Source organism: Alexandromys fortis, unplaced genomic scaffold, assembly GCF_014885135.2.
Source record: "Alexandromys fortis isolate MF-2015 unplaced genomic scaffold, M_Fortis_MF-2015_v1.1 scaffold_115, whole genome shotgun sequence".
In the NCBI taxonomy this organism is placed as follows: domain Eukaryota; kingdom Metazoa; phylum Chordata; class Mammalia; order Rodentia; family Cricetidae; genus Alexandromys; species Alexandromys fortis.
Genome location: NW_026067989.1, coordinates 3,166,016 through 3,194,002, shown reverse-complemented (window position 1 = coordinate 3,194,002; position 27,987 = coordinate 3,166,016). Strand labels below are relative to the sequence as shown.

The following is a 27,987-nucleotide window of genomic DNA, read 5'->3' as shown; positions in this document are numbered from 1 at the left end:
CTTTCATTCATGGTACAGACTGTGAGACACTAATACGACAGACAAGAGGGGAGAAACATGACTTGCTACAGTGAGGAAAAGGATAATTCAGATGACAGGGGAGACTTTTCAAAATCAATGTAATGCCTTCGTAGGTCCCCGAAATAAATATTGCTTATAACATAATTTAATATCGAGAAGAAACTGTAAGTGAATAAGGGAAAGGCATGGAAGTTAAATATAGGAACTGTGAGAGAGAGAGAGAGAGAGATTCCAAAAGAAGACCTGGATATATCGAAATCATAGTCAGAGACAGAATTAGAAGAGGTCAGAAAACTAATGTCAAGAAAATATCTTCAAGTAACAAGTAAGAAATGCATTTATTAGGAACCCCAGGTAAGACAGCACTTACTGCCCTCTAATACTTCTCAAAGCCTGCCATCAAAAGCAGACTGCACTGCATCCCCTGGGCTCCACACTAGGGCCCACAGCCTGGGCAGCTGTATCACCTAAATCTAGATACCTAAATGCCAGTGTAAGAACACGATCAAATAACACAAATAACAGAAAGGGCAATATGGTGTCACCAGAGCCCAGTTATCCTACAACAGCAAGAATTGAACAACTCCACACAATTGAAGCACAAAAAGTTGACCTTAAACTTACTTTATGAAAATGATAGATGTCTTAAAGATGATCTGAAAAAGTCCCTTAAAGAAACAGAGGAAAAAAACAAACAACAAAAATTGGAAAGACTCAATAAATACCTAAAAGAAAGCCAACAAAAAACAATCAGGTGAAGAAAACAGTTCAAGACCTGAAGTGGAAATAGAAGCAATAAAGAAAACACAAAATGAAGAAATCCTAGAAATGGAAAATTTGGGTAAGCAAACAGGAACTATAGATGCAAACAGCACCAACAGAATACAAGAGATGAAAGATAGAATGTCAGGCATTGAAGGCACAATACAGGAAATAAATTCATCTGTCAAAGAAAATGTCAAATCTAAAACATTCCTAACACAAAGCATCTAGGAAATCTGGAAAAGACCAAACATAAGAATAACAGGAATAGAAGAAGGAGAAGAAACCCAGCTCAAAAACCCAGAGAAGATATTTAACAAAATCATAGAAAAAATTTCCAGCCTAAAGAAGGACATGCTTATAAAGGTGTAAGAATCTTACAGAACACCAAATAGATTGAGTCAGAAATGAAAATTCCTTCACTACATAATAATAAAAACACTAAACATGGAAAACAATGCTGTGGGACAATGGTCATTTATCCTGTCGCTTGCGTTATTTTTAATAAAATGCTGATTGGCCAGTCGCCAGGCAGGAAGTATAGGCAGGGTGACCAGGTAGGAAATAGAGGCGGGGCAATGAGAACAGGAGAATTCTAAGAAGAGGGAAGCCCAGTCTCTAGTAATGACCCACTCTCAGAGGAAGCAAGATATTACTGCCTCACTGAAAAGGATCGAGCCACGTGGCTAACTCAGACAAGAATTATGGGCTAATGTAAGTTATAAGAATTAGTTAATAAGAAGCCTGAGCTAATGGGCCAATCAGTTTTTAACTAATGTAGACCTCTGTGTGATTTCTTTGGGACTTACAACTGCAGGAACTGGACAGGACAGAAACCTCAGTCAACAGAATGGCACCCACAGGGACAATTATATCCACATAAAGCCTGAGAGAGCTTGGGAAGTAATTCTAGACAGAATAGAGTAAAGCATGGCTTACTGATAGCAACACTTTCTCAGGTGGGCTCTGCTTGCTAGAGGCAAGTGTTCTCATTTAAGAGAGGCTTCCTGACTCAGCATTAGAATGAAACCTTGCAGCTCTTTTAAGAGGTCCTGCCACAAAACACTTAAATGGTGTTGATGAAAAGCTGACCGCATGCTTTTTGGTGGTAGCATGGACCTTGAAACACCATTGAGTTGTGGCAATAAACATAGCTCCAGTCCGTACCTCTGCCATGAGGCTGGAATCTCAGAAAGCTAAGGAATGGGCTGGATCCAGCCGTCAAAGCCATGGCTTTAATCCTAGCCATATCGCTTAGCAAATTAAAGACTCAAGTGGTCAGAAAAAGAAAGATATACAGTAAAGATAGATTCAAAGATGAAAAACCCTCTAAAAAGTTTACTGTGTGTTTTAAAATATATGCAGGCTTGGGAGAAAAATTAAAAAAAAAAAGGATAAAGTCCTTAAAATAAAAAAAGAGTACTTGGGTGTGGTGGCACACACCTTCAGCCCCAGTACTTGGGAGGCAGCCTGGTCTACAGAGTGAGTTCCAGGACAAAGATACACAGAGAAACCCTGTCTCAAAAAAACAAAAATTAAAAACAAAAATAAAAAAATAGAGTTTAAAATAAAGTCACATAAAGATGGAAAACACACAGAGAATCTAGATACTGTATGTTATTATGTTCTCTTTAAATTGTTTAATGGCTGAGGAAGGAACAACCACTACTAAACAATATTTGTTTATAAATGCTGCTGAATTAATTCAGGATAGGTATTCTGAAGATGCCTTGACTTCATAATTGAAGTCAAAAGGTATGTTACTTTGGAGAAGAGATTTTGCTTTTGTTTTCACAGGAGATGAGAGGCTCTGGATTCATTCTGAGTAAGAAAAATCACGTTTGATCAAGGAAAGACCACCTGAGAAATCTCCAGTAGGAATGGGTGGCCCAGATGTCTGAGTTCTACATCTAGAAAAGATTCAAGACTGCTTCCTGAGATGATCAAACCTCACAGGATACTCCAGTCATGACTTGATTATAATTCTGAATTTTCTTTAGGTCCCCATAAGATTATCATCATCCCCAATCAGCAAAAAGTAGCCTGAAAAACTATGCCCACATTCCCCAAAAATGGACTATGGATAGTTTTCTTTGTTTAGAATGTTGGTTACAAGTTGTTATGGATAATGGTCAGGAGAAAAGCTAAACAAAGGGTATTAGATTCAGAGTTCTTGTTTTTTTAAAAGGGTGGAGTTCTGTAGGATAATGGTCATTTATCCTGTCACTTGTGTTATTTTTAATAAAATGCTGATTGGCCAATAGCCAGGCAGGAAGTAGAGGCAGGATGACCAGGCAGGAAATAGAGGCAGGGCAATGAGAACAGGAGAATTCTGGAAAGAGTCAACAGAACAAAGAAAGAAAATTAAAAGCAGCAAAGAAAAAAGGCCAAGTAACATATAAAGGCAGACATATTAGAATCATACTTGACTTTTCAATGGAGACACTAAATTCCAGAAGGGCCTGTGGAGTGGTGTCTTGAAAACACTAAGAGTCCAGGTTGCAGGCCTAAACTACTATGCCCAGCAAAACCATCAATAATCATAGACAGAAAAAAACAAGATATTTCATGGCAAAGTCAAATTTAAACAATAGCTATCCACAAACCCAGCTCTACAGAAGGTACTAAAAGGAAAACTTCAACACCAGGAAATTAACTACACCCACAAAAACACAGGCAATAAATAATCTCATATCAGCAAAACACAAAGAAGGGAAATACACACACACACATACCCCCACTCACATACATACACTACCACCAACAACAACAAGAAAATAACAGGATTTAACAATCACTGATCAATAACATCTCTTAATATCAATGGATTCAATTTGCCAATAAAAGATACAGGCTAATAAAATGGATATGAAAACAGGATCTATCATTATTCTGCTACATACAAGAAACACTCCTCAACATCAAAGATAGACATTACCTCAGAGTTAAGGGTTGGGAAAAGATTTTCCAACCAAATGGTCCTAAGAAGCAAGTTGGTGTAGCTATCCTAATATCTATCAAAATAGATGTCCAACCAAATTAAAAAAGATGGAAAAGGACACTTCATATTCATCAAAGGGGAAATCCACCAAAACGATGTCTCAATTCTGAACATCTATGCTCCAAATATAAGGACACCCACATTTGTAAAAGAAACATTACTAAAATTTAACTCACACATTGAAACTCACACAATAATAGTGGGAGACTTTAACACCCCACTCTCACCAATGGACGGGTCTATCAGACAGAAATTAAGCAGAGAAATAATATAACTAACAAACATTATGATTCAAATGGACCTAACAGATATCTTCACCCAAAGACAAAAGAATATTCCTTCTCAGTAAACTCATGGAGCCTTCTCCAAAATTGACCATATACTTGGCCACAAGGGAAGTCTCAACATACAAAAAAAATAAAATAAAAGTACCTTCTATAGAGCTGGGTTTGTGGATAGCTATTGTTTAAACTCTCAGAGTGAAAAAGAAAAGGTAATTGAGTACAAGATTAATATACAAAACTTTGTGGTCTTCCTATATCGTAAAGCAAACATCTAGAAAGTACAAGAAGAAGTATCTACATATAGTACCAAGAAAAATATTATAAAATATGTAGAAAAAACCATGAATGTCTTAGAGTATATGGGGGAAGGGCCATAGCAGGAGACAGATGGTATGTTCAAATTAGAATAGTTGGAGGGAGGCTCATGAGAGGGAGTATTTACAGAGATGAGGAGGGTGTAAAGGAAATTAGCAGGGACTGCAAACCATTAGTGGCCTCGGTGAGTGGACTAGGTGGAAGACTGGTCCCAACAATCCACAGAGAGAGCACCCTGGAGAAATGACCACATTTAAAAGCCTAGTGGGTTAAGTGTGAGCTCAGCCAGATATAGACACCTCAGTTTCCCTGTCCTCCCTCCTCCTATCAAGGCTGGGATTAAAGTGGCACAAAACTCCATCTGACAATTTCAAACATTTTTAACTTTAAAAAAGAGAGTCTCAAAAGGCTGCCAAGTGGGAGACAGGTTCATGACCAGTAAAAACCTTCAAAGAGGCTGATTCATGGATATATAGAAAGTCACAATCACAATGAATGGCGGCTTCCTAACTTACCATTTCTTTTCTGATCACAGCAATGCCAACTATCTGGTTTGCAACTTCAGCTACAAACACCTGCAGAGCTGTTCCATCCTGCAAAGGAAACGGGCGTTTTGTTAAGACCCTGGAGAGAGCATCACCACCAAGGTCTCTGAAATCAGCCCCTGGGGCATCCATGACTGGGATGCAGTCACCACGGTAACAGAACCAACACTCGGCAACATTTACAACTCCAGGTGCTACGCTCATGGCTTGCTTCATCGTCAGCCCCACGCTCTGATGTCAGAATTATTTTTTTTAATTTATTTATTTATTAAAGATTTCTGCCTCCTCCCAGCCACTGCCTCCCATTTCCCTCCCCTCCCCCGATCAAGTCCCCCTTCCTTGTCAGTCCAAAGAGCAATCAGGGTTCCCTGCCCTGTGGGAAGTCCAAGGGCCACCCACCTATGATGTCAGAATTATTATCCCATCTATTTTATTTACAAGACAACGAGGCTTAGGAAACTGGGTGAGTGAGCTCACGAGGCATGAGTCCATGATTCAAACCTCAGTCCCTTTTACACAGAAGCTGCTTCTACACAAGCGCTTCCCAACTTTTATGACCTCAGGACATCAACTCAGTGAGGACTCCAAAGAAATTCCTACTAGAAATTAAAGCTGAAAAGACATGAGTTTGCTTTAAAAATTCACTAGTAAAATGAAAATTTAAACTAGCTGTTTTATTTAAAAGCAATAATGATTTTATTTTATTTTTACATAAAATATAGATTTTATGTAAAACAATTTTTAGACATAAATTATATTTTTCATCAAAAGAAACCTTATATTTTCCTAAACACAAATATTTCGAGTGACATTGTTTTCTGCTTTTGCAAATCTCTTTGATCTGGCTTAGTGGACAGCAGAATCTGCACATCTGCTTTTATAGCCAACCTGCTGCAAAATGCTGTTTGATGCAAATATATGAAGAATCTCATCTGTCTTCACAACATATAGTTAGAAAAGACAAGCATCCAGGCATCTTTCCAGGGAACTGTGGCTAGCCTCTGAGACTCCACAGCTGGTAGTGCCTGGAGCTAGCTGCAACACGTCATCCGACAACCCTACTGATGAACACTGTATGCACTACTGCGCTAAAACCCAAGCGTTTGTTTCTACTGACTCTTACACGTTTAGTCACATATGCTTTGATAACACCGTACAATGTTAATTAGAAAATACTGACTCATCAAGCTACCCAGATTTCCCAATCTCATGACATCACTGATGTCATAGGAAACGTTGCCCTAGGCATTGCACAACTATCAAGCTCAGGATGGCAGCTACTGATTTTCTCATTTTCTATTTTCTTTCCTGACTAGATCTTATCACAGGGGGCAAGTGATTCTCGTTTTATCAGGTTGACAGGCTCGTGTTATTAATTTTAAAGAAAGGCTAGTTAAATACCCAGGTCCAAAAAAAGAAGCAGTTTTTCTTTTTTCAAGTGAAAATGGAATTTTATAAAAAATGGCAGGTGGCCCAAGCGCATTTCGTGCATTGGTTGAGGCGTTTTTCCCCTCAAACACTCAACATGCTTCAGAATGCACCAGAGACATGTCGCAGGATGCTAAAATCCAATCTCAAGTGTGGTGAGTCGACAGAGTTAAATGTGTTACTGCTTCATCAAGGCTCTTCCTTAAACTGCTTCTAGCTTCCCCTTCTGATCTAAATGAAGAGATAACTGTAGGCCCACAAACAGTCATGTGAGGAAATAATTTTGTCATAATGCAAACCAATCTCACAAGCATATTGCTGAGGAAAGGCATTCCACACCAGGAAAAAAACTGTATGATTTTCTTTCCATAAATTTCAGAAGCAGTTTTAACTAATTTCTGAGTTTAGAAGCAGAGGTATTAACCTGGGAAAAAGTTTCTGAATGGAGTTTTGAGGGGACCAGCGACAAGTGGGGACAGTCTTTGTCCAGAAACAGGCCAAATGTACATAGGGTATTTCAATTGTAAAACCCACTAAAATGTTTCTTGGTCACAGTTTGATAAAAAATCATTTCAAAATCAAGCATACTGGATAAGTTGCAGCATGCATCTGCAACCTCTTGGCTACCTGCATGTCTAGTGAAGTCAACTGGCAGTCACTAAGGCCTCAGGGTTAACATGTAGACTGACACCAGCCTCACTCAGGGTTAACATGTAGACTGACACCAGCCTGTTTTTTTCCATGGCTCACATACAGGTTATTATGCTAGAGAAGGTCAAAGATTGACCACAGAAGATCATCCTTATATCTAGCCCTCGAAACCTCAAGCTAGCTCAGAAAAGGTCCTGCATCTAACGCAACTAAAACGGAGCTCCACTACCCTAAGTCTGGTGCCCACTGCTCCTGAGATGGACATCAGATACCATGGATTCCTAAGCTGTCATTCCATGGTGACAGGCAGATATGTCAACCCCTCACCCCACCTCTGATGCTCCTCACCCCCAACAGGATTCTCTAAGTGATGCTCAAGGAAGCTTCAGACCCAAACCTTCATGGGTCATAATGGTCCCTAAGGCCTGGGAAAATGGGGCTATAGCAGCCACCAGCAGTACTTACGGGATCTCTGCAAGCCTCAATGTACTGTGAGAAATCATCCAGTATCTGTCTACTCAGCATGAGGGTGCTGACAAGGTTTTCAACACCGGTGGTATCCACAAAACTGGCTAATCTTATCTTAATGGACCTGGACAAGAACGGAGATAGGTTTCTTGGTTATAGTACTAAAATAATATCACACTTACATAAAATAATATCTGATCATGTATATCTATGTAACATTGAGGTTACATAGATAAAAGTTTATAAAAATAACTCTCCTCATTCAAGAATACCTAAAAGTAAGCAAAAAGTACAAAGAATAAAATCATTGATATTACAAACCAATGACAGTACGAAGTTACATTTTAAGTATATATAATTTAAATACATATAATTTTTTTTTAGTTTTTTGAGACAGGGCTTCTCTGTAGCTTTGGAGCCTGTCCGGGAACTAGCTCCTATAGACTAGGCTGGCCTCAAACTCACAGAGATCCGCCTGACTCTGCCTCCTGAGTGCTGGGATTGAAGGCATGTGCTACCACCACCACCTGGCAAATACTTATAATTTAGCACGTATAATTTAAAATATTCAGCATACTTTATTTCACATTGCATACAGAGAGCTAAAATGCCTCTCCCAAATTTAAAAAAACAAATTTAAAATTATTACATAACTATTTTCTTTTCCTTTCCTCCCTCCCACCCATTCTATGTACCTCCAAACACAGTTGCTCACTCTCAAATTCACTGCCACTTTTTTGGTTGCTTTTATGCATACGTACAAATACATAGTTACATAAGTATGACCTGTTGAGTCCATTTAGTATTGTGTGTATGTGTATGATTTCAGAGATGACCACTTGGAGTTGGATAACAATAAGGGGCTCATCCTTGGGAGAGGCTAATTCTCTCTTCTCAGCTGTCATTAATGAGTTGCCTGTAGCTCTTTATCTGGGGGGAGGAGTCTCTGACGTTTCCCCCTTCCACAATAGCCTGACTATCAGCATCTTCATCGTTCAGGTCTTATTTAAGCAGCCATGTTGTCAAGGTCCATGGATGTAGCTTCCATCATTTCTAAGAAACATGATCTCATTGCAGGCTTTCTGGTCCTCTGGCTCTTACAATCTCTCCCAAATGAAAAACAAAAGAAGCGTTTCATGCTGGAGAAATTACAATGCCTGGGGTTGGTTTTCTGTGAATGCTCCCTACAAAGCCAGCCAAAGTTGCACCTCGTAAAGGCTCTCATCCTTGGAGCTTAATTCTCTGAGGTCAACATCTTAGGACTCTTAACATGTTCATCTGTAATTTTGTATCTTCAAGCAAAGTTTAGTGAGACAAAAGAGCATGTCTAGGGGTTAGGGGCCATGGCTTATACTCGATTCTCACTTCCTTCTGTCTGTTCATTGACGAGTCTCCTCCCACCTGCTCCCTACTTCACCACCCCATCCTCACTAACGCCTCTCTTTGTAAATAGTGACAACCGAGATCTACCTTGGACATCAGATGGAGAACCATGTGAAGGGTGCGGCAAAGACTTGGCTAAAGCCATCATTTACCTGAAGCAGGGGATGGGGCATGGACATGGAGAGAGTTGCGGATCGGGTGCATGACCTGTGGAGTCTCTCTGGTCATGGCTCCCTCCCTTGGTAAGCAGAGTCAGGTTTCATATGGTTGGTGACCTTACCCATGCTGTTTTTATTTTAATAAAATAAAATAATTTTAGTTTATCTTGGGGTAGAGTGTGCCAAGGATTGGAACAGTCATCCCACAGAAAGAAAATTTTGCTCCCCACATCCAGACAAGTTCCATATTTTTATTTTGTAATGGGTCTGTGTGTCATATAAATAACCTTATATCTTGTTCTCTCTACTCAGTTTTATTACTAAACAGATCAATGTTACTCTTCTTAATAATAAACAATTCTAATGTAATTAACTCTTATTTGTGGTGAACATCTGATATGGGATTCCCCTCTGTATGCTGTGAAGACCATTGGTAATTTAAAAAAAAAAAAAACTGTCTTAGGCCTGTAATAGGGAAGAGTAAAGCTAGGCAGGGAAAACTAAATTGAATGCTGGAAGAAAGGAGGCGGAGTCAGGGGAAGCCATGGTGCCGCCACTGGATGGACATGCGGGAACCTTGCCAGTAGGCCACGAGCCTCGTGGTAAAATATAAAATAATGGAAATGGGCTAAATTAAGATGTAAAAGCTAGTCAATAAGATGTTAGATCTAATAGGACAAGCAGTGATTTAATTAATGCAGTTTCTGTGTGGTTATTTCAGGGCTGAGCAGCCAGAAACAAACAAACAGCCTCATACAACAATTATCTGTGCTTAAATTGTAATGCATGGTTACATATTATAAAGAAAAGGGTTTATTTGCAAGGATATATATATATATATGTGTGTGTGTGTACAATGATCTGGTTAAAACCTGATCAATTACTATCACCTCAATCATAATTATAAGCAATCTTTAAGACAAAGGTGAGAACTTGGCTCTGATATGGACAGTTTGCCCAAAAATCTAGTTCTGATAGATTAAAGGTGTAAATGTTTAAAAAAAAAAGTCAAATGTATTAGGGAAATAGAAGAAATGAAAACAATGTCCTACAAAATGTTCATAACACCTTAGTCACAACACCCCAAAGGAAAACCTAAATGTCTATCAACCGACACATACTTAGAACACGGCATACGTACACAGTGGAGTTATTCAGCCACGGAAGGGAAAGAAGTGGTAAGGTATGTTACATGCAACAAAGGTCATGTGTAAAACACTACACATTGTGCTGTTTCAATTCTATGAACGGCCCAGAATAGGCAAGTTTATAGAGGTAGAAAGGACACCGGTCAGCTGTGGGGACAAGGTGACCAGCTGACTGTTCAATGGGCGTGGGTAGGCTAAGAGGTGACAAAAAATGAAAACAGACAGAGCTGATGAGTGCACAACATGGTATATCCACTAAGAACCACGAAATTATTCAATTAAGCGAGAACGTTGTGCTATATTAATTGCATCTCAAGAAGCTATTATTGTATGCATGATAGTCTATGTGTATATATGTATGAAATATCAAAGAGAGTTAAAAAGGCAAAGAAGGGAATGGCAATGGCAACTAATATCAAACCAAAATGATGTGGTTATATAATTAGCAGATGAATTAGCACTTAAGGCTGAAGTCCCTATGAGAAAAACAACTTTTATTTGATAAAGTAAAATCTCAGTAGAGAGCAATGCCAAGTCACCAGGTTTTTGCCAAAACAGTTTCAGGTTCCTGAAGTGAAAATTAATAGAAACTGATGTGAAATATTGTACAAAATTTGGATACGCTTAATCTGAAGGATGCTACTGCTTCAACGTGAGCAAACTTGGCATCCGCGGCCCCTTTCCATCTGAGTGGGCAGCAGCTCTGCATTCCAGCAGCTGAGGCCCGAATCACCAGCTTCCTCTCGGCGTTCCTGCATACCCCGTCTCAGCCACACGCCAGATGGACTGGCCCTTTAAAAATACACCTGACTCCAACCATTTCCATCGCTCACCCTGGCTATCCCTACTCCACCACCGCTGGGATGCTACAACAGGAGCACCCCATGTCTCGGCATGCTCCCCCTATCTCCCCCAACCCATCCTCAACGGAGATGCCAGGGTGACACCTCTAAAATCCCGAGTCCTAGCGCCTGACTCTACAGTGCTAATCCCAGTAATGGCGGAGTTCATGACCTCTTATGCCCAAGGCTCTCCTCAGAATACTGTTTCTGAGTGTCTAAAACAAGACACAGAGAATGACAACAGGTGAACTTAAATCGTTGTGATTAAGCAGCGGTCTATTGATTGCTCTCATATTTTGCACTGGTGCGCGTAAGTAATGAGTGACAACTGCAGATACCCGAAGCTGCAGTATTGAAGGAAAACGAAGAGGAAGCAGCAGGGGCTGGTGACACCACTGTGGACTGCCGCCTCCTTTCACAATGGAAGGAGATGCTGGATTTCAAGTACAGCTTTGTGAAAATCAAGGATGTGATTTTCCACCTCGACTCCATCCACAGACCCTGAGTGAGAACATCAGTTATCTCGCCCACTGCGTGGAGTGACAAGCCAAAATCACAGAGTGGCTTCGAGGACTCCAACCATTCTCCTCTCCTGGGTCTTTCTTCACACTTTCTCTCTGGATCTCGTACCTCTAACCTGTCTCCAAATTGTGGGCTTCTTTCTTTCCCTGCCTCGCCTTTCAGACCCCGTACTAGTCCCCAAACTCAACCCTTGTGCTCCCTCATCATTTCTCACCCGAAACCCTCACCTCTCAGCTCGGTGAACCCGGACCTACCTGGATACCAACGGTGTATACAGACATCACCGTAGGAGCTATGCCACCTAGCTCTGACCCCTCACATTCTCTGTCCTATTTCTCTCTGTGCACTTCTTCCCTTCTCTTTGCTTTGTGGGTCATTCCTCCCTGTCTATTAGAACGTGAGTTCAAAGACAAAATTCCTGCCTCTGCAGCAACGCTATAGCTAGAACAGCTCCCGATGGACAGCGGCTGCCAAGGGAATGAATTGCACAGCCTGGGTGGAAACAGTCAGAGCGTCCCATGCGTATGGCATGCCTTTAGGACTATGATAAGTGTTAGAATTATAAAGTGTGCAGCGGGAGCAGAAAGGTAAATGAATACAAATAACTGTCATAGTTGGGGTTTCTGCTGCTGTCATGAAACACATTGACCAAAAGCAACTCCGAGAAGAAGGGGTTTATTTGTCGTAGGCTTCCACGTCACTGTTCATCATTAAAAGAAGTCAGGACAGGAACTCAATGAATGCAAGAACTGGAGTTAAGAGCTTTGCAGAGGCCATGGAGGAGTGCTGCTTACTGCCTTGCTCCTTATGGCTTACCCAGCCTGCTTTCTAATTGAAGCCAGGATCACCAGCTTAGGAGTGGCGCCCCCTACAGTGGGCCACCAACACAGGCTTGCCAGCAGACTGATCTTAAAGAGGCATTTTCTCCACTGACTCTCCCTCCTCTCTGATGATGCTAGCTTGGGTCCGGTTGTCATAAAACTGGCCAGTACAAATATCTTCCTCCCAGCTCCCAGCTCAGGCCACACCATGGCCTACTTTGAAAGCCAGGGCTTCTCCTAGCCTACAGTGGCACTGAGTAAGGGCTTCTCCTAGCCTACAGTGGCACTGAGTAAGGGCTCAATGGGACTTGGAGTTTTTTCTCAGGTGTCACAAATCACAGACATCATTTCTCTCCTCTGTCCACAGAAATAGGATCGGGTGACACAGCCTTTTTGCATTAGACCAAGAAGCTCACGTGACTGTTATTTATATTCAGCAAAGAGGAACACTTGACAATTTTTATGTGATCCTAAAATTCCAGCAGGAGGAGGTATGGGCAACTCTGCCTGACACAGGACTCTCTAGTTGCTTGAAATGTGGCTACTCAAACTTTGTTGGTACTCTGTCAACTGGGTTTTGATTCACAAGACTACAAAACAGCTCAATGCTTTCATGCTGAGCATACATTGAAACCAAGTTGTGTATGTAATAGGTTATATGATAAATACTGAAATTTAGTTGTACCTAGTTTAAATTTGTACATTAATATGTCTTATTAGAAAATTAAAAATACTAATATACTCACAGTGTATTTTTCATGGGTGGAGCTGTTCCACACGCCTGCCTTATATTTATCCCTCAAGATAATCATTTGCCTCCTTTGAGCCTGGGTCTCTCACTGGTAACAAGCTCAGCAGTTAAATTGACCTGGCTGGCCTTTAAGCCTTGACCACTGCTGTCTCTGCCTCCCTGGAGCTGGGATCATCTGACTTGGGTTCTGGGGATTTAGCCAGTGTTTGTGTCACTGCTAAACTGTTTCACCAATTTATTGACTGCTATCTCCAGGCCCCCGAGAGCTATTTTCCAAAAGTTTTTAACTCAGGAAGATGAGGAGGGGAGGGAAGGAGGAGGGAGAGGGATGCAGAGTACACATCTGTACTCAGAAGGCTGAGATTGGACGACTGAGAGTTCCAGGCCAGTGTAAGCTAATAGTGAGACCCTGACTCAAAACAGAATAATAAGCGGAGATAGATTTAGCGCACAGGGGCCTCTGCATTGTTTCTGCTTCTGGTTCTGGCAACAGCAGGTGGCCTGTTTGTTTTGGCTTTAACTGGAATGAGACGGGAGGCCTATGACTGGCAGAAAGGAAATAAAATGTGGCAAGGGTGCACATCCTAATCGCTTCTGTACAAAAACTGACCGGAGCATTTAGAAAACATGAAAAGGGAGCAAGCTCCCAATTAAAATGTATTTGTCTAAAACTCAATCATTAAATTGACATTACTCAAAATTGTTCATTCCATCAGCCAATCACAAAAGGCTCTGAAACATCTGGAGTGTCCCCAGGGCTGCAGAAAATAGTGGTTCACTGGATGTGCCTAAGAGTCATTCTACTTTCAACTCTCCATAAGCTCCGAGAACTTTCTCCTTCTCATCACGACCACTATCGAGGGCCTATTCTTTCAGCCTTGCTATGTACAACCTGGAAGGAGAACACTTGGGTTGTTCTGTTCTGTTTCTGCCTTCCACGACCTTTCCAGAGACAGCTGCACACTCAGTGACCATAATGATCGTAACTATTCTTTTCTTCAGGGTTCACAAACAATTCTTGGGCACCCTTACTCAAAGTCGAGATTAGTGATACTTTCCCTCATCTATCACATTGGGTATTACAAGTTTTTCAGTCTTGGTAACCTGCTTTCACCACAAGATGTTCTATCCATCTCCTTAAAAACAGAACAAAAAATAAAAGCCAATCTGGCTTTAAAAGCCAGAATTTGAGATATTCAGTTTGACTATACACATAAAAAAAAATGGAAAATAATGTATGAAAAGTAAAAAGAAAGATTTACTATGTATCCTCTTCTATTTCAAACTGAATGAAGGCTTTCAGAAACTACATATTTGTGTGTCTTTCCAGTTCCTGTCTCATAGAAAATTGGGCAAATTTGGTGCCAATCAAGGGACACAAAAGATGTAAAGAATAATAGGCGACCTGAGCCTCGCCGAACGTCCTCACACAGCTCCACAATCAGCAAGACTTCACTGTGAGCCATGCACAAACAAGAGAGCAACCAGGCCCCAAACAAAAATGGCCCCAGCAGACAAACTTGCTATTGCATTCTACTCAACGAAGCCCACTAAGGGCACAAGGAACAAAGGACAGATTTGATATCACCATCCACCAGCCATGATAACGTGAGCCTGAAATGAGCAAGACGATGACATCACAGGGGAAAAAATGGCAACAAAACAAGTAGGAGCCACTCGCAGAAAAGCAAATACAACAAATATATTGAAGGGCAGGATCTCTCAGAGGCGGACCACTGAAGGCCATCTTTATTTACTGAGTAATGTTGACAATGGCTGTATGACCTAGCCAAGAAGTGACGTGTTTCTAGCACAGTAAATATGATTTGGAGGAGTAAGTCTGCTATATCTTCCTGTGAAGGAAAAATGTCAGATTTCAGAAAAGCCCAGCATGGAAAGGTAGCAAGAGGGAATGGGCTACCAGGTCAACCAGATGTGTTCTGCACTGACGATGGGATAAGAAGAAAGGCCAGCGGGCAAGTTAAGAATGGGCAAGCCAGGGAATGTAAGAAAGCAATCTATTATATGACATAAGAGCCAGGGCTACCTTTGGAAACAACTTTGTAATTAGTATACAAGGAAAATATTTTCATTTAAAGACCCGTCCGGTATCATAAGAAAATGAGAAAATGAGAGGGAGTGCGGGGTGTGGGATCTGTTGACAGAAGAGGTGGCCCTCCCTCACAAGCAGACGAGTTATCTGTGTCCGTGCTCACTAGCATGGCCCGAGGGTGGATGATAGAAACAAATATAATTTCCCAGGGGACAAAGAAGGAAATGAGGTAGGGGACCAGAACATGGGGTCATGAAATTTAAAGTAACCCAACATAAAAGCAGGAGCAATCCATTCCAAATGTCAAGGGAAGGGAAGCAAAAACCGTGGTATAAAAAGAGAACGTGTCAGGGACCTTGTGTCCTTGCCGTGCCCGCGTGGCCTCCGTCGTGCCTCTGCTCAAGGCCACCTCTCCCGTGCACCTTGTGAAGACAGCGGTCTCTCCCCACTGGGCACTTAGCCACACGCTGTACTCGTCCCGTTTCTCCTCATGTACCCGCTATCTAGTTCATCTCTTTCCTTTACTCCTGTCTTCCTTGTCTGGCTAGAATGCAGACCCCATGAGAGTCAGGCCTTCCGTCTGTCTGGGTCACTTATGTTTCCCCAGCACCTGGGTTAGAGCTGGCACAAGCACACAGTTGGTGCTGCGTGTTCTATCATATGAATGAGGAGCTCCGCCGCGGGCCTTTGGAACCGAAAGCACACGATTAGCCTGTTACCTTCCCGCCGTGGTGCTCCATGGATGCCAGCCCAGAATGGTGCAGCCATGCCAATGTGATAAGAGCCAACTGCAGATGGAGCAGACACAGGAGAGGCCACAGCAGAAGAAAGGAAAGAAACAAAGGCCCTTAAAACGCAAACTTTGAAGTCCTGCCTATCGCCACGCCGCCTGCTTATGGAGCAAATCAATGGCAGAAGCTCTTCCTGAATTGGCCTTTATTTTACTTCTTTTTTTTTTTGGCTACTTTTTTTTATTAATTTGTTAATTATTTATTAAAGATTTCTGCCTCCTCCTCACCACCGCCTCCCATTTCCCTTCCCCTCCCCCGGTCAAGTCCCCCTCCCTCGTCAGCCTAACTGAAAACAGTCTCCCAGTTAGTGTAAACTTTGAACTTTAGCTAACTTGGTACCAAGTTAACACTTTCTATTAGAGAAATAACAGGTGCCCGTGATTTGCTTCAAGTCAAACCGAAATAAGCAACCTGAGTAAAAGGAGGCAGGAAAGATCTAAATAGAAACCTCACCAGAGAGGTCACGTGGGTGAAGGGTAAGCATTTGAAATGCATTCACACAAAGTGATCCCGTGGCATCCATCACTAGGGAGCTGCACATTCAGAGCATGGACGTGGTGATGCCGCAGAGCAGCTCCGAGGGTCGAATCCATACCGAGAACAGCGAAGCTTGGCAGGGACGTAGAGCAGTTGTTACAAAATGGTCCGGCCACTCTTTGAGAAATGCTGACGGTATAGGTAAACTATACTGTGATCATGGCAACTAGCAGTTCCATTCTCTCTCAGCCAAATAAGCTGAAAAACGTAGGTCTACACAAAACCCTGCATGTGCATGCTTTTACATCTTTGTTCATAATGGTCTAAACGTGTTCCTTAGAGGGTGAACAGAAAAATACACTGTAGAGTGTCTAGATGCTGGCATATTATTTGGTGCTAAAAATAAGTGAGTCACCAAATCATGAAGTGACACGGAGGTTAAATGCACATGACCAAGTAAGAGAAGACAAGTTGCCAAGGTGACATATTGTAGGATTCTAACTAGTTTTCTAGAAATGGTTAAAAAAAAAAAAATACAGTGAGTAAAAAGGTCAGAGAGTGTCAGTGTTAAGGGGGAGGAAGGAACAGCAGGCAGGGTGCAGAGGTTTAGGGCAGTGAAACTATTCTGTGTGACACTATAATGGTGCCAGCATATGTGTCCCCAAATCCACTGAATATACAACACAATGTTAGTTACTTCCTCATTGCTCTGACAAAATGCTTGACAAAAGCAACTTAGGAAGGAAGGAAAAAGGAAGAAAGGGAGGGAGGGAGGGAGGGAGGGAGGGAGGGAGGGAGGGAGAGAGGGAGAGAGGGAGGGAAAAAGGAAGGAAAGGAAAAGGAAGGAAGGAATTATTTCAGTTTGTCATCTGAGAGGATGCAGTCCTTCACGGCGAGAGGACAGGGCAGGGGGAACCTGATGCAGTTGGTCACATGATGTTCACACTACAGAACTGGAGAAAGATGAATATGGTACTCACTGGCTTTCTCCTTTTTTATTCAGTTCAGGACCCAGACCATGGGACAGTGCTCCTTCATTCATTCAACATGGGTCTTCCCTGGATTAAATAGCTCTACAAGTGCCCTTACAATCATGCCCAGGGTTATGTCTCATAGGTTGACTCCAACTCCATTGAGTTGACCATTAGACCATCACAGAGGCTAAACTGGAACCCTAGCATAAACTATGGACTTTGGTTGATAACGAAGTATCAGTTTGTTCATCAGCTGTTAACAATTGTAGCCTTCTGGTACCAAATGAGAATAATGGGACATAGAGGGGAGATGTGGGAAGGCTTTTTATGTCGCCTCACTTTTTCAGGGAACCTAAAACTATTCTAAACACAAAGTTTATTAATGAAAAATCATAAAAAAGTTATCTTTATCACCCTCCAGTCCTGTTTTTCAGAGGTACCTGGCTAAGTAGAATCATACACCATTCTAGAACTTCTGAATACACGTAAGACAAACACTGGCTGTGATGTGTGTGTGTAATGTCGTTTTCCTCCTCTGCCTTTCAATGGTGGGGAAAGCGTGATTTTACTAGAAGCATACCTAGATGACTCTTGCTATGTTTCCCAGCCTCCCCTGCAGCCAGATCAGACCAACAACCAAGTTCCAAGAGATGATGAGGCCCCAGGAAACCGCCCTTCACTAACCCTCTAAGATGCAAAATGGCGAGAAGAGCTCTGACACATTTACAGAGCTTTGTTGTCACCTTTTTTCCTTGTGCTAGACCTTATGGTCGGCAATGCTGCTGCTCAGGTTATGAATTAATGCGATGGGTTAAACTGGGCCCCGAAGTAGCAGAGGCCGGTGGCAGCAGTGAATCACCAAGGGCAAGGTGATCACGGTTATCACAATGGGCAGCATAAACAACGCAATATCGACAATGCCCTGACCTGTAATGGGCGGCACAGACACAGCGACTGTTATAGTGGCATGGCTTGTATGGACCTTTGGCACTGGATAATCCATCACGGTGTTTCCAGGCATGAAACAGATGAGAAGCCTGAGGCATTTTTGTTTGATCTGTATGAGCTGAAAAATTCTCAAACAAATAAAGGCTACATTGTATCATGGAAAAGGGGCGTCTTGACACAGGAACCAATTTTCTGACTTGAAACAGTTTGCAGACATAGAACCCCTTAAATGAAGGGAAGGTCGGGTTTTCCCTGAGGAAGAACTTGATAAAATGCCTAAGAGTTTTACAGCTAGCCTTTCTCCCCAGAGGGACCTGTGGCATATTACAAGGGTAACTGTATACTGGGGGAAAGAAACAATCGAACTTCCCAGAGTCTGTTAGAAACTGGTTCTGAGTTGATTCTAGGAAACTGCAAGAAATATTGTGACCCTCCAGTTATTAAAAAAAAAAAAAGAGCTTATGGAGGTCAGATGACTCATAGTAGGTCCAGTGTGTCCCTGAACTCATCCTGTGGTTATTTGCCCAGTCCCAGAATGTATACTTGGGACAGATATACTTAAAATTTGGCAGAATTCCCACATTAGTTCCTTAGTGAGGGAAAGGCCAGATGGAAGACTTTAGAGACACCTCTGCCAGGGAAAACAGTGAATCAGAAACAGCATCACACCCCTGGAGGAGCTGCAGAAATTAGTGCCACCACCAAGGACTTGAAAGATGCAGTGGTGGTGTAGGTCCCCACATCTCCCTTTAACTCTGCTATCTGGCCAGTGTAGAAGACAAATGGATTGCGGAAAAATGACAATTGACTGTTGGAAATTAAATCAAGCAGTAATTCCAATTGCAGCTGCTATATCAAATACAGTGTCCTTCTTAAGCAGACTGGCACAGCTCCTGGTACACAGTACACAGCTATTGATCCGGCAAATGCCCTTTCCTCAGTACTTGTGCATAAGGACCACCAGAGCAATTTGCTTTTAGTAAGCAAGACTAGCAGTATACCTTGACAGTTTTACCTCAGGGTATATTAACTCTCCAATGCTGTGTCTTAACTTAGTTTGAAGGGATCTTGATCATCTGTCTCTCCCACAAAATTGATTCACTATATCGATGACATTACGCTAATTGGACCAAGTGAGCAGGAGGTAGCAACCATGATGAATCCATTGGTAACACATATGTGCATCCGAGGATGGGAAATAAATTCAACTAAAATTTAAGGGTGTTCTACCTCAGTGAAATTCTTAGGAGTCCAGTGGTGTGGGGCATGCAGAGATGTTCCTTCTAAAGTGAAGGATAAATGATTGCACCTGGCCCCTCCCACCGCCTAGGAAGAAGCACGTTTAGGGGTCTATTTGGATTCTGGAGACAGTGCATTCCTCACTCGGGTGTGTTACTCAAGCCCAGATAGCAGGTGACTTGGAAAGGTGCTAGCTTTGTGTGGTGCCTGGAACAGGAGAAGGTCCTTCAATTGGTCCAGGCTGCTATGCAGGCTGCTCTACCATTTGGGCCATATAATCCAGCAAGCCCAATGGCACTTGAAGAGTCAATGACACATAAGGATGCTGTTTGGAGCATTAAGAAAACCCCTACAGGTGAATCACAGAAGAAACCTTAGAGATTTTGGAGCAAAGCTCTACCATTATCTGAAGACAACTATTCCCCTTCAAGGAGACAGTTTAGACTGTTAACAGGCCTTAGTGGAAACAGAACCATTTGAAAATAGGCCACCAAGTTACCACGTGGCCTGAGCTGCCCATCATGAGCTGGGTTTTATTTGGCCCATCAAGTAGAATGTACATAGCAGCCATCCATTATCAAATAGTAGTACATAGTGATCAGTCTTGATCGGGTCCTGAAGACACAATCAAGTTACATGAAGAATGTGGTAGAGTATTATTTTAAGGTTTGTTGCTTTTGTTTATGCTGCATTTGTTTAACTCTGTGAAGCTGTGATTCTTTGCCTGTCTAAAACACCTGATGGTCTAATAAGGAGCTAAATGGCCAATAGCGAGGCAGGAAAAAGGATAGGTAGGGTTGGCAGGCAGAGAGTATAGATAGAAGGAGAACTCTGGAAAAGAAGAAATGAAGAAGCAAGGAAAGGAGGATATCAGGTGCCAGGCACCCAGCCACCCGGCCAGCCACAGAGTAAGAGCGGAAGTAAGATAAACAGAAAGAAAAGGCCCAGAGGAAAAAGGTAGTTGGGATAATTTAAGAAAAGCTGACAAGAAACAAGTCTAGCTAAAGCCAGGCATTTATAATTAAGACTAAGACTCCGTGATTCCTTTGGGAGCTGGGTGATGGGCCCCTAACGGAGTAAAGAGTAAAAGAGTAAGAACACATCCAGCAACATTTTTGGCATACCAACGTGTGGCTGGAGTAAAAGAAAATCCCACAACAAAGAAGCTGCCCAAATGCCTATGGTTTCTACTCCGTGCTGCTAAGCATGCACCTGTATTTTCATGGGGTGTGCCCTGTGACCAACTGACTGAGGAAGAGAAGACTCGGGCCTGGCTTACTGATGGCTTTGCACATTATTCAGGCACCACCCAGAAGAGGACAGCTGTAGCATTACAACCACTTTCTGCGACAACCCTGAAAGACACTGGTGAAGGGACATCTTCGCACTGGGCAGACCTTCGGACAGTACACTGGGTCATACATTCTCTTTGGGAGGAGCAATGGCCATATGTGCAATTGTTTGCTGATTTGGGGGATAGAGCCAGTGGATTGGCTGGATGGTCGGGAACTTGGAAAGGACGTGATGGGAAAATAAGAAGAAAAGTATCTGGGGAAGAAGTATGTGGATAGGTCTCTCCAAATGGGCAAAGGATGGGAAGATACTTATGTCCCATGTACATGCTGAGCAAAAGATGACTCCAGCTGCTGAGGAGTACAGTGATCAAGTAGACAGGATGACCTACTCTGTGGACAGTCAGCCTCTTTCCCCAGCCATCCCTATCATTGCCCAGTGGACACAATGAAAAAGTGTCCTTGGTGGCAGAGATAGAGGTTATATTGGGCTCAACAACCGGGACTTTCACTCACCAAGGCTGACCTGGCTACAGCTGCTGCTGAGTGACAGATCTGCCAGTAGCAGTGACCAACAGTGAGCCTCAGATATGGTACCATTCCCTGGGGTGATCAGCCAGCAACCTAGTAGCAGGCTGACTACATTGCACTACTTCCTCCATGGAAAGGACAATGGTTTGTCCATACTGGAGTAGATACTTATTCTGGTTATGCATTTGCCTTTCCTGCATGTAAGACTTCTGCAAAAAAACACCATTCCATGAACTTGCAGAATGCCTTATACACCGACATGGTATTCCACACAGTACGGCTTCTAACCAAGGAACTCACTTCATAGCCATAGCCAGAGAGACATACAACAAGCCCAAAATCATGGAATCCACTGGTCTTACCATGTTCCCCACCATCTGAAGCAACTTGTCTGATAGAAAGAAAGAATGGTCTTTAAAGACACAATTACAGAGCTAAGTAGGTGACAGTCACCTGGAAGACTAGGGCAGGGTTCTCCAGAAGGCAATATATGCTTTGAATCAGTGTAAAATATATGGTATAGTTTCTCCCATGGCCAGGGTCCATGGGTCCAGGAATTGAGGAATTAAGAAGGAAATAGTTCCATTATCACGCCTAGTGGACCAGCAGGAAAAAATTTGCCTCCTGTTCCCCTGACCTTAAGTTCTCCTGGCCTAGAAGTTTTGGTTCCAGAGGGGATCACTCCTGCCAGGAGTCACAACAAACTTTCCATTGAGCTGGAAGCTCAGACTTTTCCCGAGACACTTTGGACTTCTGATGCTCTATGCCAACAGAGTAAGAAAGGAAAAACAGTGTGAATTCTAAATTTAAGCCATGGTGATCTGATAAGATACATGGGGTTACTCCAACTTTTAGATCTGTTGAGGTTTGCTTTGTTATCTAATATGTGGTCAATTTTTTAAAAGGTTCCATGATGTGCTGAGAAGAAGGTATATTCTTTTATGTTAGGATGGAATGTTCTATACAAGTCTGTTAAGTTCATTTGAGTCATAACATGTTAGTTCCCTTTTTTTTTTTTTTTTTTTTTTTTTTTGTTAATTTTCTGACTGACAGACCTATCCAGTGCTGAGAGTTGGGTGTTGAAGTCTCCCACTATTAGTGTGTGGGATATAATGTGTGATTTAAACTTAAGAAGTTTTTACATATGAGTATGCCCATGTATTTGGAGCATAGATTTTCAGTACTGAGATTTCTCTTGATGGATTTTTCCTGTGAGTAATATGAAATGTCCTTCTTTGTCTCTTTTGATTGATTTTAGTTTGACGTTTATTTTGTTGGATATTAGGATAGCTACACCCGCTTGCTTCTTAGGTCCATTTGATTGAAAAAATTTTTTCCAACCCTTCACTCTGAGGAGATGTCTGTCTTTGAGGCTGATGTTTTTTCTTGTATACAGCAGAAGGATGGATTATGTTTTCCTTTCCAATCTGCTAGCCTATGTCTTCTTATAGGTGAGTTGAGTCCATTTATATTAAGGGATATTAATGATCAGTGATTGCTATCTCCTGTTAATTTTGTTGGTGATGTTATTTTGTGTGTTTTTCCTTCTTTGGTGTTTCCTGCTGTGTGATCATCAATTGTCTGTAGTATTTTTTTTTGTTTTGTTTTGTTTTGTTTTTCGAGAACACCTTTAATCCCAGCACTCGGGAGGCAGAGGCAGGAGGATCTCTATTTGTTTGTTTTTTGAGGTAGCTAATTTCCTTGGGTTGGAGTTTTCCTTCTAGTATTTTGAATAGGGCTGGGTCTGTGGCTTGGACCTGCTCCCTCAGAGGTCCCTGACTGGTGCCTGGTCCCACAGAGGTCTCTGGCTTGGGCCTGCTCCCTCTGCAGTGATTCCCTTATACTTGCTCCCATGGAGGTCACTGCCTCAGGCCTACTACCTGGGAGGTTGCTCATGTCTCTACCTTCTAAAGGTTCTATAATCTCCTCCAAACAACACCACCTACTGGAGACCAAGTGTTCCACTACTTGAGCCTATGGGGGACATTTTCCATTCAAACCAGCCTAAGACATTATCAATCTCCCAGGAAGTCATACAACATATGAGTTCACTTACCTGAGCAATCCAGCTCGATGGAACACATAGAGATCATGCTCCAGGGTGCAATTGTTGAACGGTACGACCTTTACAAAGTTCTGGATGAGGACAAACTCAGGAGTGAGATGGGGCACAGATATCAAGCAGAAGTTCTTACCCTAAAAAGATTTTGTAAAAAGTCAACAGGGTATTTGGAGAGTATAAGAAGCCATACATAACTAAGCAAATTTATGCTATAAAACACTAATGAAAACAGAAGTGAAACAAAGCACAAGTTGAGCTTTTCCACCATTTGGAGAGTCATTAATACAACTCATGGAGCCAAGCAACTAGGAGAAGATGGAGAAGACAGCAGCAAAGCTGACTGAGAGCAGAACACATGACTGTAACAGATGTAGATTCTTACTGTTGCAGCTGATCTGAGACCGGGCTTCATTATGCAGCCAAACCTAGGCTCTAACTAATCACTCATATCCTCCTGCCTCAGCCTCCCAAGTTCTGGGATTGCAGCTTTAGAGGGATGTGCTACCACATTCAACTCCTAGCACTTGATCTCACTGACTTGTTTAATTTTGTAGCTCTGGAGACTGTACCCAGAGCCTGGCATATGTTAGGCAAGAACTCTATCAATGAACCATCTCACCAAGAACTCTACTGCTGAGCCATTTCACCAAGAACTCTGCCCAGGCTGGCCTTAAACTTTTCTCTGTAGTCCTTGCATATCTTGAACTTACTACATTCCTCTCTCTTCAGCCCTCTGGGTTTCTGGAGTAAAGGCCTGTGCTATGAAACCTGGTACAGGTTTTTAAACTAAGACCATTTGCATTTGGGAATTCAGTTTTACCAGTGAGTAAATGAGACAGCATAGTATCATAACAAGGGCCTTGAACTTAAGAAATGAGATTCATAGAAGCCTTGGCCTCTCCTCTGTGAAATGTGAGTAATACTCCAGGCTTTCTGCCTTTAAAGCCCTCTGGTTATACACAAACCCTGTGTGTAACACCATCCTTTCGAGGTGATAATCTAAAGGCAAGCATGAACCCCAGAAGACACAAGAGGATCAGCAAGTCCTGACAGGTGCCATTTTCCTTTCTAGACCTTGCTGTCTCAGGCAGCAGCCGGTGGTTACATGTGACCAATGAGAGTTTGCATTGTAGCTGGTGTGACTGAGAAACTAAAAGCTTAATTTAATATCACTTAATTAATTTAATTTCATTAATTTAAACTTTAAAGACTGGCACCGAATTTCACTTATTGGACAAGTTTTGTGTGTGTGTGTGTGTGTGTGTGTGTGTGTGTGTGAGCCATGTTAATCTATCCCCACCAACTCGAATATATGAAGTTTCTTAGCCAATTGCAAATCTCATGAGACCTAAATAGAATTAAGCACTGCGGATGAAAATTCAGTTCTTGTATTGAGGTATGCTGCAGTCTAAAAACACTGCACTTCAAGGCTTAGCGTGGGAGGAAGAATATAAAACAGCTCATTAGCAGGGCTGCCATTGATTGCACGCTGCAATGCCGCATCTGAGACATTGAACTGGGCGAAATGTGTTATTAACGGGGGGCTTCATTTCTTCCTTTTTACTCTTTGTTCGCGAGGGCGACTGGAACACTCACTCCAGCGTCTAAGACTGTACAGCTCCAGGCTGTCTGTGTTCCTCGAAGCCACTTGATCCTGCCCCAGGTCCCAACAGAAGCAGCCTGCTCTTCCCAGAGCTAATTTGTCCCTTTGGGACTTCGCCTCCTCTTGAACCCTGTGAAGGTATTACTTGGGCTAATCCAAGGCCCTCGGGACATTTTGCAGCCCCAAGGAGTGAGTCATTATTTGACCTTATCTTCCTTCTTTATAGCAAAATAACACAGCTTCTTTCAGAGAGACTTTAGAATCACAATGCTGAGCTACTCAAGCTGAAAATGAGGACTGGGTGCCAAGTCTCGGTGGGCTTCCTCGGGGAGGGGGTGCTGAGGATAATGAGTTGCTTCAGCTTGGATTTGAGGGATTAAGGGTGAAGTAATGAAGGTATTTTGTTCCTGTATCCTTATATCCCCAAGTCAAATAGAGTCAAAATGTAAACAGGTCTTCTGCCTATTAAAATCCAGTCTTACTTCTATAGTGTGGATGTGAAAACAGGAATGAAGCTCAGTGAAATGTCTTTAAGGCATCTTTGAGGGAACCAGCTTTGAACATTCTTTGTTTGGGTTAATCCACATAGCTTTATGAGCTTTGAAAATGCCTTAAAAATCAATTTAAAGAAACCACAGTGGAGAATGCATTGCCCTCTTCTAAGGTTGTTTGAGTTCTGGAAAAAATGAGAAAGTAAAATCTAGTATCACATAATAATTACAATATACTTACTTTTGGCCTCAACGTTACAAGTAGAAAGGACACATGAAACAACAGATACTCTGCCTGCAGTCTGCCACTGAAGAGTCAACTTGTTCATAGAACCATCACAGAGAAACATCAGCAAGGTCCTTCCAAAGACCTACTGCTTCCTTTGACTGTCGTCCTTCTCAACTTCCTCTCCTTCCAATGATAAATTGTTGCCTAGGGATACCCCAGACAACAGTGGGACCATGGAGAGGCTCAGAATCCTTAAGATGGAGGGGTATCTTTGCACTTTGACCTCACACTCAGTGCTCAACATGGGCTGAGCTCCTTCTACATGCCAGCCACCATGTTAGGCCCCAGGAATAACCAGCGAAGAGAAGCCTATCTGGAAATCAACCACAAGTTTCCTCTTTTCCACCTGCCACAAAGCAATGTATTGATGCCAGGATAGTCTGAGCCAATGTAAACCAGAAAGAAATCCAACAATCCAAGGTACTAAAGATTCCTAACTGCTGGCATTTTCATATATGACAATGAATTATTTAATCCCAATAAACCACTGGAATACTGTCTCTAAAAGAAACGACCACACAGCAGATACGTTACTGAAAAAAATAACAATATTTTCTATTTTTAAGGGTTTATGACACGCCACTTGACCATCTTTTCAGAACAGGGGAGCAATTCAAGCCTCAACATTCACAGCATTTGAAATGTCTGTACAATAAATATTCTGCCTTTCTATGAATATTCTGCCTTTCTATGACTTAACTACAAAAACAATTATATTACTCAAAATTCAGCATATACTCACAGGAAAAAGACTGAAAACAAAACTCATAAAATCCAGGGACCTGTAAACAAAAAAGTGAACAATGTTACTAGACTGCAAATAAATGTAGCATCATGAGACAGTTCATTATGTGTCCTCTCACCCTCCCCACCCTCCTCAACCCCCACTCCTCAACCCCCCCATCCTCACCCCTCCTATCTCCCACCCCTCCCACCCCCAGCTTTCAGCAGTTAGCCAGCCAGCAGTGTCTAACCGCTTGCATACACCTGCACCATAGGCTTCATATGGCAGCAACGAGGTATCTTTGGACACTCTTCACAGTGACCAATAATATCTGCAATTCAAAGCCAATACTAATGATGGCCAGTCTGTGTACGTGATCTTCCCCTTTCTTCTTGGAAGAGTTAAGGAGAGACATGGCTGTGGGATAGGCTAGTCTGATCTTTTTCACTTTTATTTGCAGAAATTTTTCTAAATAGCCACATTTGTATTTTCATAGGAAAATTATAAGGTATCATCAAACTAAATCAAAAGTAACTATCTAGGCAAAATTTTATCTAAAAACACAGAGAAAAGAAACATAAAACACATATAGAAGGTCATTCCAGGCTCTTTGGTCTACACTGTAATTAAAATAGAAAGATTTCTCTTTTCAACCTCCACAATCTCCATAAAAGTTGAACATCTAATATTAAAAAAAAAACATACTTCTAGAGGCTAAAAGTGGGGGGTTATGTTTAAATGTACCCCCTAAAAAGGAAATGACCAGCACTGTTTTTGGTTATCTCTGAGCTACTGGAGAACCTTCTGCTCTATTAAAATGGGCACGTATTTTCCTCTTTAAAATAGCTTGTGGGTAAAGTTGTAATAGGCGATTGCTGAAGGAGATTCTGAGTTCAGGCATCATGCAGCAGCTCCTGTTCAGCCTGAGAAAGGGGGCCATAAGTGTAGAACACGTAGGTGTTCCTAAGGGAAAGGGAATGGGAGCCATGACTGACAGACATCGCGCCTCCTTCTTCCAAAAGCTTTCCTGAATTGCAGGGTGTCCCTTTTATGCCCTACATTTTGGCTTGTCTCCTGCTCCAGATTAAGGATGGGGCACAAAGTAACAGACTGAGCACGCACTGACTCGGTGACCATCATTGGCTCCGGAATGAGCACTGAGTCAACCAGGCCTCTTGAAACTTTGGCGGGAAATCTCAGCTACCAACCAGAGAAACGCAGACTGTTTAGAATGGAAACAGTATGTGGCTACCCAGTAGGCATTTTCAGAACTTCAACTGTGCTACAGGTGAAACAGAACTGGCCAGAGATTTTTGGCCCGTTCTGTAGGTCTTATCCAGATTTTACGAACTAGAATCTCTGTATGGTGTAGAGAGAGCAGCGTGGTATCTCAGCGGCTATTGGCTGAAGGAG

General features: G+C 42.2%; 1 protein-coding gene across 1 annotated transcript in view; it reads right to left on the bottom strand.

Annotated features, from left to right (window-relative positions):
• Positions 1–27,987, bottom strand: part of Cfap61 (cilia and flagella associated protein 61) — a 231,495-nt gene that overhangs the window by 143,518 nt on the left and 59,990 nt on the right. The window contains exons 8-11 of the mRNA XM_050159553.1: positions 26,593–26,632; positions 23,462–23,601; positions 7,473–7,599; positions 4,899–4,976 (exon numbers count right to left, since the gene is read on the bottom strand). Of these exons, the coding sequence (XP_050015510.1) occupies positions 4,899–4,976; positions 7,473–7,599; positions 23,462–23,601; positions 26,593–26,632 (385 nt within the window). The remainder of the gene's footprint in view (positions 1–4,898; positions 4,977–7,472; positions 7,600–23,461; positions 23,602–26,592; positions 26,633–27,987) is intronic.